The sequence below is a fragment of the Ranitomeya variabilis genome, chromosome 2 (genome assembly GCF_051348905.1).
Source record: "Ranitomeya variabilis isolate aRanVar5 chromosome 2, aRanVar5.hap1, whole genome shotgun sequence".
Taxonomy (NCBI): domain Eukaryota; kingdom Metazoa; phylum Chordata; class Amphibia; order Anura; family Dendrobatidae; genus Ranitomeya; species Ranitomeya variabilis.
The window spans coordinates 1,079,536,905-1,079,549,154 of NC_135233.1; the positions used below are offsets into that span (position 1 = coordinate 1,079,536,905).

Genomic DNA, 12,250 nt, shown 5'->3' on the forward strand with positions numbered 1-12,250 from the left:
ATGGTAAAGAATGGGAAAATAAAACAAATTTCCATAGAAATGTCTTGGTAAGCCATCATCTCCTCTTGACGGTGGGTAAATAGCAGGAGCTCCCTACTCCAGTTGAACTTCTTAGATGCCATAGTTGTTATTGCCTGAGGCACTAAAGGTGTGATTAGACTTTTTTTTAGAGCCATCAGTCTCTGGGATAGGCACAGCTCCATACCTCAACTTTTTGAGGGAGCTTAAGACATAATTAAAGGAAAACATGCTTACCATAATTTTTAAAAGCTTTCGTAGTCACTGGAGCCAGAGGTCTGTCAGCAAATACATCACCATGGTTGATGAGAGCATCCTTGACAGTTTCATAACCACATAGTACAACTGATTTTGTCATGCCTATCTGGACACTGAAGATTGGACCGTATGTCTTAGAAAGCTGTGAACACAAGATAAGCAATGATTAACTCTGTGCACTACTCCTGACATGTCCATTTAAAAAAAAAATACTTGCATCCCACATGCAGTACCCATTCTGGAGCAGCATGACCAACTAGTAACATCTGGTAGGCAATTTAGTCAAAGATTTAAAACTACTGCTACAAAATTTAGTTCTAGATGCAACAAATTTGGGAGAACATGTGTTTACTGAATCAGACAAGCCAACATATGACAAGTCCACCAAATTAACTTTAGTTAACTTTATACAAGTAAAAAATGTCTTAGCTAAAATTCAATAACTCAATTTTCAGAAACCAGAGCTCCAAAGAGTAATAACATAGATATATTGTGAATTTGTCAGAAAAATGTAGTTTTATAACCACTACTGGCATGCTGTATGGTTCGTAGATGTCTTACTAACAGAGAAATAGGAGTGGGAGGCGAACAGCTAATTGATGGATGGAAACCAATGGGCTGAAGAAAGATGGTAGGAAACTTAGGAGTTAACCTCTCTCCTGTAATCCAAGTGCTGCACATATTCGGCCAGGGTCTGGGTAGACACAGGTTGCTGAGCTTTGTAAAAACCAGCTGTACACTGTGAAAGATAAAAGCTTTCACATCAAAAGAATGCCAGAAGATAGATAAAGCAAGTTAGGTAATTGCAAACTTGCTGATTTTCATGCTAAGTAATTAGAGCAATTTAATAACATGAGAATGCTCCTATAAAAGTGGTGACCATAAAGGGAGTCCTTGATCATTACTGTGGATGTTTCATGAGCTGCATTGTTCAGGAGACAGAGACTAGTGAGAAGGAAGTGCTGCTGAGGTGTTTACCATCAAACTGTTGCACATAGCAACAAATTATTGACAATGCATACAAATCATCAAGCCTGCTGCTGCTTAAACCGACTCACCAATCATCAAATTGTAGCCTCCCAGTAAGTAAAATTTGCTCGAACGGTTGCTGATGTCTATCTCCATACTTCTTACTAGCCTTGAATGTATACATTATTATGACTGTAATTTTAAGGGAATCTGTCACCATGAAAATGGAGTTCAATCAGCAGGCAACATGTCATAAATCAGGAGGAGCTGAACAGATTTTATATAGTTAAGTGAGAAAATATTCAGTATAACCTGTGTTTTAATCATTGAATCCTCGGCTCTTTTTTCACTGATTTTTGGTCCAGTGGGTAGTCCTATCAGTGACTGTTATCTCTGTATACACACTTATACAAGGAAGGCTGTCAGTCACTGATGGGATGGCCCACTGAACTTAAAATCCCAAAAAGAGCGGTGGTTTAAATGACTGAAACATAAATTATACTGAGTATTTTCTCACAAAACTATATTTAAATCTTCTCAGCTCTCCCTGCTCTACAACATGGTGCCTTCAGATTGACTTCATGGTGCCAGGTATAGAGTTATCATTTTCTGCAGGTGGGAGGAAGCCAGAGAACCTTTAGGAAACCCATGCAAACAATGGGAGAACATACAAACTCGTTAGATATTGTCCTTGGTGGGATTTGAACCCAGAACCGCAGTGCTGCAAAGAAACAATTCTAACCACTGAACAACCATTCTTATAACAGTATTCCCATTGAGGATCACAATAAGGGATCTGAAGACTAAAAGGAGATATTCTTCTCAGACTCCCACTGCTCAGATGTTAATGACATATTCTGTCAATTTACCATAAATGTCCCAGATGATAATACCTCTGCGTTTTATGCAGCTCCTGGCATGGTACATTCTTAAAATGTGGCCAGAAATCATAGTGCACACCAGATTTATATTATAGTTTCATTATTACCTCCATGAACGTTTTGTAAGGTTTTGACATGTCCATCGTTAGAATATTCCCAATGATCGGTAAAGGTTTTGGTCCAGGTGGGAAATTTTTGTAATTTCCTTGTTTCTGGTTCTTAAAGGCATTGGCCAAAAATAAGATGACAAGGATGGAGAGGAGAACAGTGACCGGGTCCATGGTGAATTCGAGCTCTGTAAAACCTAGAAAAGGAACAGAAGACATGGATGAAGCTTGTGTACACATTTAAAGGAGGACTATTGTCCTGACATCCACAAAATTTGAAAAAAATTAAAGAATTCCTTTTAATTTTCCTTTTATTTTTCCTTTAATTTTCTACACTTTGATATTAAAGGTGTGTGCACATTTGCCAAGTTTGTTTATTGCTCCAATGTACTTAAATTAAATTAAACAAATTTGCTAAATATTGATCAGCCAGTATCCTTGAATGTTATATCTGTAGCTCCTATGCAGACCTATGCATCGCTATCGTTCCATACTAAAATTAAACTCTGTGTTTCCTGAACTGGAGTCATCATGTGTTATTCTGTTCTATTTGCTTCTTGTTTGGTTGATTGATGACATACGTATTTAAAGGTGTTGTCTCATCTTCTTGTTCAGGGCAAGAACACACCATTCCCCCGGCTCCTGCTTGCTGGGGCAACAATGCTCCAGTTTGTTTCAAAGTTTGGACATGTGGAATCATTGCACTACTGGCAAAAAAAGTGTCATCTCTGATACTGCCATATGAGGCTTTACCTCTTTAGTAATGGAGGAGCCAGTGGTACTGAAGCTGTCCAGGATAGAGAGATAACAATGGTCATATTGGAAAGAGCTTGTAAGCATTGCGCATGTTTGGTCACTGCTGCTAAACTGAGGTAGTGACAAAAAGCCCTTGCAAACCTCCATGAGCAGAAAAACAAGAAAAGAGTCATAGACCTGAGAATGTGGCAACACAAATCACTTTTTTAAAAAGTTCTGAATTTGTTTTGAAATTCTTAAGTATAAAAAAAATTATATAAGTTTGATATCGTCATTAAAGAACAGACCAGGTGAATAACATTGTCAAGCTTTTTTTGTACCATAAACTGAATGCTGTACAATTGGATCCCAGAAAACAATGGCAGAACTGTATGTTTTTAACATTTCACCAAAGTCACCCCCGCAGATCTAATTTAGTAAATACCCTTGCTCCACATAGCCTATCAAAAAGCTCAGATATCAGGGGTAGTGGGTACTTAGTCTTAACGGTGATGGTGTTAAGACCCCAGTAGTCTATGCATGGACGCAGTTCTCCTCTCTTCTTCTGTACGAAGCAGAACCCAGCCCCTGCAGGTGACACTGACTTCCTAATGAATCCTCTTGCCAGATTTTCTCGGATATACTGGGACATTGCCTCTGTCTCTGGAGGACATAACGGATAGACTCGACCCTGGGGAAGCTCTGCACCAGGCAAGAGGTCAATAGGACAGTCATAGGGGCGGTGAGGTGGAGGGGTCTCCGTAGCCCTTTTGGAGAACACGTCCGCATAGGACCAATAGTGCTTGGGAAGAGAGGAAAGATCTGCGGGTATCTCAGTTGTAGCAACCTGAACGCACTCCCTTTGACATCTACCCTCACAGGATTTACTCCATCCCAGAATTCTCCCTGAGGACCACTCTATATGAGGAGAATGGTAGCGTAACCATGGTATCCCCAACAGGACTTCATCAATTCCCTTGGGAATGACAAGTAGGGAAATAATCTCCTGATGAGATGGAGACATGGAGAGAGTGAATGGAATGGTTTGGTGTGTAATCTATGAGAGTAGTGTTGACCCATTTATCACTCGAACGGTCACAGGTTTAGCGAGCATCACCAGGGATATTGCGTGTCGCTGGGCGAAAGCAGATGACATAAAGTTGCCTTCCGCCCCGGAGTCCACGTAAAGCTCTACCATAAGAGTGGATGGGCCTATGGTAATTGTCCCCTTGAAGGACAATTTAAAGGAAAATGTCTTCGTGTCTAGTGGTCCTCCTCCAACTACCACTAGACGCCGACGATCCCCCAACACCTGAAAACACCTAGAGGCAAGATGTCCTGACTGCCGGCAAATATGACAGACCTTAAGTGCACGAGCGGACCGGGACTTGGATCCCGCTCATGACAGGTCTATGGCCTCATGTGACTCGGGCACCTGGACCGGAGATTCCAGAGGTTTGGCGAAGGTGGGAGCCAGCCAAAACCTCTGCCTACACTGGGCTCGCTCCAACCTTCCCTCATGAAAACAAAGGTCGATGCAAGTTGATATAGCTATGAGCCCCTCTACTGTGGCGGGAATCTCTCTAGTAGCCAAAGCGTCCTTCACATGGTCAGCCAGACCCCTCCAAAACACTGGGATGAGAGCTTTATCTGGCCACTCCAGCTCAGAGGCTAAAGTCCAGAAACGGACTGCAAAATGGCTGACCATGGACGACCCCTGAGTCAATGCCAGTAGTTAGAGCACCATATTATGGGTGACTCGAGGTCCTAAAAATACCTGCTTCAAAGTGCTCAAGAACCGAGAAGCATTCCGCACCACATGATCGTCGCACTCCCACAGTGGCGTAGCCCACTCCAACGCCCTGTCCGACAGAAGAGAGATTATAAATCCCACCCTTGCCCTCTCTGTAGGAAAATGTGCAGCCCGAAGCTCAAGGTGTATACCGCACTGGCTCACGAAACCTCTACAGGTTTTATTGTCACCAGAGAATTTCTCTCGCAGCGGGAGATGGGATAAAGTCGGAACGGAGGTGACAGTGGAAAAAATTGCTGCAGCCGTGCTAGCAGCCTGAACAGCTATTGCAGTTACATCCACAGCTGAGGTTTCATGCTCGAGAGTCACCAACCTGCCCTCCAGCTGCTGGAGGTACTCCTGCAATCGCTGCTTGTCCACCATTACTTAGCTAGACCCTGGCTCTAGTATTCTGTTAGGGCTGGTGGAATACATCAAGTATAGGAAGGAAACAACAAGGTGCGTTTGCAGCCCGGGGTCCAACGTGCAGAGATATCTGCTGCAAAGTAATTGGCGGCACTATATGGCGGTATAAGCTAACTCTGTTAACTTCACAGAATCGTAAAGATATGAAAATGCTGTGCCCTGTTAACCTCACAGAGGATCACAGCTACCTAACTGAGCAATGCAAAGAGTGGTCATGCAGACAGCATAGCACACAAACAACTCCTCACCGGAGGTGCCAGAATACTAGGGGCCTATTTCAGCCATGTCCTGAATCCAAGCATACAAAACTCCTCACCGGAGGTGCCGGTATTCTAGGGGCTTATTTCAGCCAACCCTGACCACATGCAGACATGACCTTCAAGTAGTAAAGCTCATAACATATGTTGATACTAGCACACGGCCGTGCGGCCATGGGAACCTTAAATAGCTGCAGCTGACAAGGACCTTCCTAGTGGTCCAATTGGAGCTGCTACAGGACCTGAGCGTGTGACCCAATGGTCACTCCCATGGGCATGGTCAATGTGTGCAAAGCAGGACTTAGTCCCAGAAAAACCTGCTCGCCACTGCCCAGTGCTGGCTACAAAACCAGATCCTGGAAAGACAGCAGTAACTAGTGTTGAGCAATACCTTCCGATTAGTGTTGAGCGATACCATCCGATACTTGAAAGTATCGGTATCAGATAGTATCGGCCGATGCCCAAAAAGTATCGGATATCGCCGATACCGATACCCGATACCAATACAAGTCAATGGGACACCAAGTATCGGACGGTATCCTGATGGTTCCCAGGGTCTGAAGGAGAGGAAACTCTCCTTCAGGCCCTGGGATCCATATTAATGTGTAAAATAAAGAATTAAAATAAAAAAATATTGATATACTCACCTCTCCGGAGGCCCCCGCACCTTACCGCTGTTAACTGGCAGCCTTCTTTGCTTAAAATGAACGGGTTTAGGGCCTTCCATGACGTCACGGCTTCTGATTGGTCGCGTGCCGCTCATGTGACCGCCACGCGACCAATCACAAGCCGCGACGTCATTCTCAGGTCCTAAATTCCTAGAATGAGGAGTTTAGGGCCTGAGAATGACGTCGCGGCTTGTGATTGACCCACATGAGTGGCACGCGACCAATCAGAAGCCGTGACGTCATGGAAGGCCCTAAACGCGCTCATTTTAAGCAAAGAAGGCTGCCGGTTAACAGCGGTGAGGTGCGGGGGCCCTCCGGAGAGGTGAGTATATCAATATTTTTTATTTTAATTCTTTATTTTACAAATTAATATGGATCCAATACCGATTCCCGATACCACAAAAGTATCGTAACTCGGTATCGGAATTCCGATACCGCAAGTATCGGCCAATACTTGATACTTGCAGTATCGGAATGCTCAACACTACTTCCGATATTTGAAAGTATCGGTATTGGATAGTATCGGCCGATATCCGAAAAATATCGGATATCACCGATACCCGATACTAATACAAGTCAATGGGACACAAATATCGGAAGTGATCCTGGATTGTTCCCAAGGTCTGAAGGAGAGGAAACTCTCCTTCAGGCCCTGGGATCCATATTCATGTGTAAAATAAAGAATAAAAATAAAAAATAGGGATATACTCACCCCTCCGGAGGCCCCTGGAGCTTAGCGCTGTAACCGGCAGCCTCCGTTCCTAAGAATGAGCGCGTGAAGGACCTTCGATGACGTCACGGCTTGTGATTGGTCGCGTGAGCGGTCACATGAGCGGTCACACGACCAATCACAAGCCACGACGTCATCGAAGGTCCTTCACGCGCTCATTCTTAGGAACGGAGGCTGCCGGTTACAGTGCTAAGGTCCAGGGGCCTCCGGAGGGGTGAGTATATCTCTATTTTTTATTCTTTATTTTACACATGAATATGGATCCCGATACCGATTCCTGATATCGCAAAAATATCGGAACTCGATACCGCAAATATCAGCCGATACCCGATACTTGCGGTATCGGAATGCTCAACACTAGCAGTAACCCTTTGCACAATATCAAACTGAGCGAGATGCTGGGACCGACGTCTCCACTGAGCAGGTTCCACTGTGGCTGATGTAGAATGGGAGACTGCAGCAGACATGGCTCAAGATTCCCCCTGTGCAGTGGCGGGAACTTGATCCCTAATAGAGAAGACATAAAAATTAATTTGTTCATTGTCTCCATATTAAATACATTATACCGATTAGCATTGCATTCACCTCTCCCCATGACAAGAAGGCGGCGGGATAGGTGTGTGGAATGAACTCCATGTGTGTTGAATCCCTAAAATCACTTATGACAAATTTAGTATCCAAATATGTCTGTAGACTGCTAGGGGTGTAGTAACTTGGAAATCAACAGGGCATTGCTCCTTTCCAAGCTGAGTTGCTTCCCACATGCCACTAGTTGGGTGGATAGGTGACAGTACAATCGTGCATCGTTCCGGTGCAACCATACAAAATGAATCTAAAGTCCTATTGCATGCGCCAGTTACCTGCAGCACATTTATCCAAGAAAAATTGTTTCTCCTTGCGGAGATCGACATGGTAAGCATGCCTAGATGAGGAGACTTAAAGCCGCAATGCTCCTCTGGGTAATATGCTAATTATGCAAATTGTCTCTTCAGAGAAGAAGAGAGCTAGAACTCTAGTGCCACCTATTGGAAGGCAGCAATCCTACAAGTCAATGTTGACCCTTTAACGAGCCTTGTCACATGACTTAGGATAAAAGCCAAACCAGAATCTCAATTTGCAGACACTGTGTTTTGGGTTACTGCCCCTCAGTGACACTATTTCAACAGGGCCAAAATTCCCTCATCTTTTTGGGTCCCTCAGGTCTTTGTAACTTATACACAGACTGCAACGCTCCAGTGTAGTCTGTAAGTTACTTGTTCATTTATCTCTCTTCAGACTAATGTTAGATTGATGTAAAATGCAATTCAGTTATTTCTTTTTTTATCTGTATGCGAACTAAGTAATGAAAGCTGTTTTCATTTACTTCATCGATATATGAGACGGAATCAATGACTGGACTAACAATTTGGAAGTCTGGCCCACTGCGATCCATAAAACGCATAAATGGATTTTATGTCACATTTTACTCTAGTAACCGGATGAAGGCTTCTTAGCCAAAACACATTGAGTTTTCTTCACCATCACCAGTGTGTTTCAACCGCACTAGTTTTTAAATAAAATATATGTTCCTGGAGTTAATTACCCCATCTCCTATGTATTCTATCAGACCATTCCTGACATTTTTGGAGTCCTCAATTCTCCACCATTCCAGGTTACTAGTGATGAGCGAATATACTCATTATTTGAGATTTCTAGAGCATGCTCAGGGGTCAGAGTATTTTTTAGTGCTCGGAGATTAGGTTTTCTTGCCACAGCTGAATGTTTTACATCTGTTAGCCAGTATAAGTACATGCGGGGATTGCCTAGCAACCAGGCAACCCCCACATGTACTTATGATGGCTAACAGATGTAAATCATTCAGCTGCGGCACTAAAAACTAAAACGCCGAGCACTAAAAAGGAGGACACCCGAGCGTGCTCGGGAAATCTCGAGTAACAAGTATATTCGCTCATCACTACAGGTTACCTATTTTTTCCTACTTGCTGGAAACCTTGAGAAGGAATCATCCACAGCTTACCAAGTAAGAAATCCGATATTTCAAACACATCTATAGATTTCATTGGGTGAATTGATCTGATTATCAAAACCACTCGCAGCATGCTGCGATTGTTTTCTCATGACGTATTGGCATGAGAACATACATAATCGTGAATCTGCACTGCTGTAGAGTAAAACATTGGGCCAAGTGCTATCTGATAAAATATTGGATAGCATTCGGCCATGTTATATAACAGTGTGAGTGAACCCTAAAATTGCAACTCTTCCAACAAAAAGCAAGTTCTCATATGACTATGTCGACAGAAAAAGAAAATTATAGCTCTATGGGAGAAGGGTGGAAAATATAAAAATTGGCCTTATCAGGAAGGGGTTAAAATTTTTGGATGACATTTCGTTGTCAAACTAGCATTTCAAGAGACAGCTAAGAAGGGAATGAAATCAATTTTGGAAAATGTAAAAAAAATATATTAACTTGCAGAATGAAGAACGGAAATCTTATTATGCCCTAAACTTTATGGTCTCTGCTAAAACTATTGAAGATCAGAAACGCCTTCAAAAACACTAATAGATGTTCCCATCATAAAATATATCAACTTTTCAAAGCTGGAACACCACAGTTTAAGAGAACAGGGCTCTGAAATCACACATTAGTATGAAGCAGGGTGTTATAAACTTAGTGCTAAGTGCAGTGGAGATCAGTATCATGGGTCAGAAAAGAGGCCAAGAGACAACAGGTTAAAAGTTCAAGAATATTTATGATGGTATGCAGGTAAACAGCTATGACACAGCAGGTTAGTAGCAGACAGAGCTGGATAAGCAGTAAGCACATGTACAGACCGTGGAGGTCCAAGTATGTCAGGTCCAGAGACCTGGAGACCAGGCCAGGCCCCCTAGCAGGGAACAGTCCAGCAGCAGAGATGAGTGCAGCGCAGATCCAGGGAAACAAGTCTTACGATGAAGAGACGTAGATCCGGAGACAGATGGGGTATCCCAAGGTAACGAAGAAACCAGCAAGATAGCAGTTCTTCCAGATTGATCACAAGTCCAGGAACAAGATACTCAAGCAATGAGTAATATACAGAGCTTCCTTATATACACCACAGACAGGAACAGGGAAAGTCTGACAGGAAGCAAGATGGCCCCCGTGAGGCCAGTGACTCCATCTTAGGTAAGGGCAAAAGTAACCGAACTGAGGGCAACAGCAGACAGGAACAGATGTACAGTCCAAATACGCACACAGGGATTTTCATACGTGCCACACATGCTACAACTATGTTTATCCTTTATCGATTGCTCGATTCCAACGAAGTATCTCAGAGCCTTAAAAGGCCCATTGTCATGTAGTATGACATAATATTATGACTATAAAATGAGATTGTCAGCTCACCTCCTCCTCTGGTTAATATGTCCTCCAGGCTGCACGGATCCACTGGGTAAAGGTTGATATGCATCAAATAGTTGACAGCCTGACGGCGAATCTATCCCAATATGTGGATACTCATCTGCAAAAGTGCAATGCAACTCATCCCGGCATATTTGAAGGACACAGGGCACGTTCTACAAGTCCTAAACACAATTGCCTGGAAACCACAATATCTGCTAGCAACCCTGGATATAAAATCACTATAAACTGTGATCAACCAAGAAAAAGGATGCTTAGCGGCGGGTTGCTTCCTCCAGAAACTGGGGATTTACCAAGATAATCAGATCCAGTTCATCCAAGAGGACCTCACTATATAAATTGAGGGAGGCCAATTGCGCACCAAATGCTACCGGAAGGAGGTTGACGCAAACAGCTACATCCATCTAACCAGCTGTCACATGCCTGTTTGGCTTAATAATATCCCCAAGGGCCAGTTTACTAGAGTCCGACGAAACTGCATGAACATAAAGGATTATGAGAACGAATGAGAGCACCTGACACAGCAACTCGTGGAAAAAGGGTATCCCCTAACTGCACTGGAAAGAGCCAGAAATGAAGTGAGGGATATATCGAGAGACTCATTAATAGATGGAAGTAGAACCAAAGTGGGGGAGATGACTAGCATTCCAGAACAAATAAAAACCCTACCAATTGTTACACAATTCCACACAGGATATAAGAAATTCCAGAGCATCATATGCAAACACTGGGCACTCTTATTAAGGGATAAGGTGGTGGGAGAATTTCTACCACCGCACCCTAAGTTCGTCTTCAAGAAAGCCCAAACCTTGGGCAATCTTCTTGCCCCAACAAGAAAACTGGCTCTTAATAAACCAACACTGAACACTAGAGTTCCCCCAAGTTCCAATGTGGGGTTTACACCTTGCGGCAGATGTTTCAGTTGTATTAATACAACGTTCAAGAAAACCTGCCAAGTCCATTTTATGGACACTAATAATACTAAAACCTTCAGTATTAAAAACAAAATCTCCTGCTTCTCCATGGGGGTTATATATATTATTATTTGCCCTTGCAGAAAATTGTATGTCGGTCGAACCAAGAGGGAACTCAGGATACGAATCAAAGAGCACCTCACCAACATCCAAAAGGGACATATGGGACACCCCTTATCGCGACATTTTGTGGAGAACCATGGGAGGAATGTAAAAGACATACACTTCTGTGGTATTCAGAAAATCCAACCGAACCCAAGGAAAGGGGACTTCCTCAAGCAGATGTCAAGAATCGAGTCCCAATGGATATTTCTACTGGATAGCCTAGCTCCAAGGGGCCTCAACCAGGAGTTGGAATTATATGCCCTCTAAAATGGATGTCTAGATGAGAATTAATCTCTACATATTTAATACATGGTGTTGACCCCTTCCCTTAAGCCTCCTTGTTCCTCTTTTTCCACCCCCTTCGCATCAGATACATAATTTATCCATTAACCCCCGTCCCATTCCCATAATAGGGATAAGCAATATAAATCAGGGGTTCCTATTCCATCCCATTCTCATAATATGGATAAGCAATATAAATCAGGGGGTCCTATTTAATTTCTGGTGTATGTAGGGATAGATACTACCCCAGGCGTCCCAATGGGTAGCAGCAGGCACAAGGATAGGGCCACGTCCCTATTTCAGGTGCCTCCACTGATCCAAAATAATATGTTTCACACAGTAGTTTTAAATATTTTAATCCTAAGTAAGTTAGATACCTTTTAATTTTTAGTTTTTATAACTGTCTAAGTGCAATATTCTTTTAAATAAGCAGAGCGATCTACTCACTATATATGTAACACATATTGTTCAGGTTTTAATCATGTAGTTCTAATAAAGTATTTAATTTTAATTGTAAACACTCAGCCACTCATTAATGTGGAAGTCAATTTTTAGAGACCTAAATCAGTCATATCCCAGATGTAATAAATAACACACACTTGGTGCGCAGAGCTTAGCCCACTATAACATCAAAGAATACACGCAGCA

General features: G+C 42.9%; 1 protein-coding gene across 3 annotated transcripts in view; it reads right to left on the reverse strand.

Annotated features, from left to right (window-relative positions):
• The window catches only part of LOC143808719 (cytochrome P450 2C14-like), a 564,240-nt gene that overhangs the window by 83,550 nt on the left and 468,440 nt on the right, over window positions 1-12,250 (reverse strand). For 2 of the 3 annotated variants that reach the window (XM_077291651.1, XM_077291650.1), the window contains 2 exons: window positions 2,234-2,430; window positions 256-418 (listed from right to left, as the gene is read on the reverse strand). In XM_077291651.1, the coding sequence (XP_077147766.1) occupies window positions 256-418; window positions 2,234-2,407 (337 nt within the window). In that variant the 5' untranslated portion in view covers window positions 2,408-2,430. Of the gene's footprint in view, window positions 1-255; window positions 419-2,233; window positions 2,431-9,676; window positions 9,905-12,250 lie in introns of those variants that run through there. The other variant, XM_077291652.1, reaches the window with a different exon arrangement.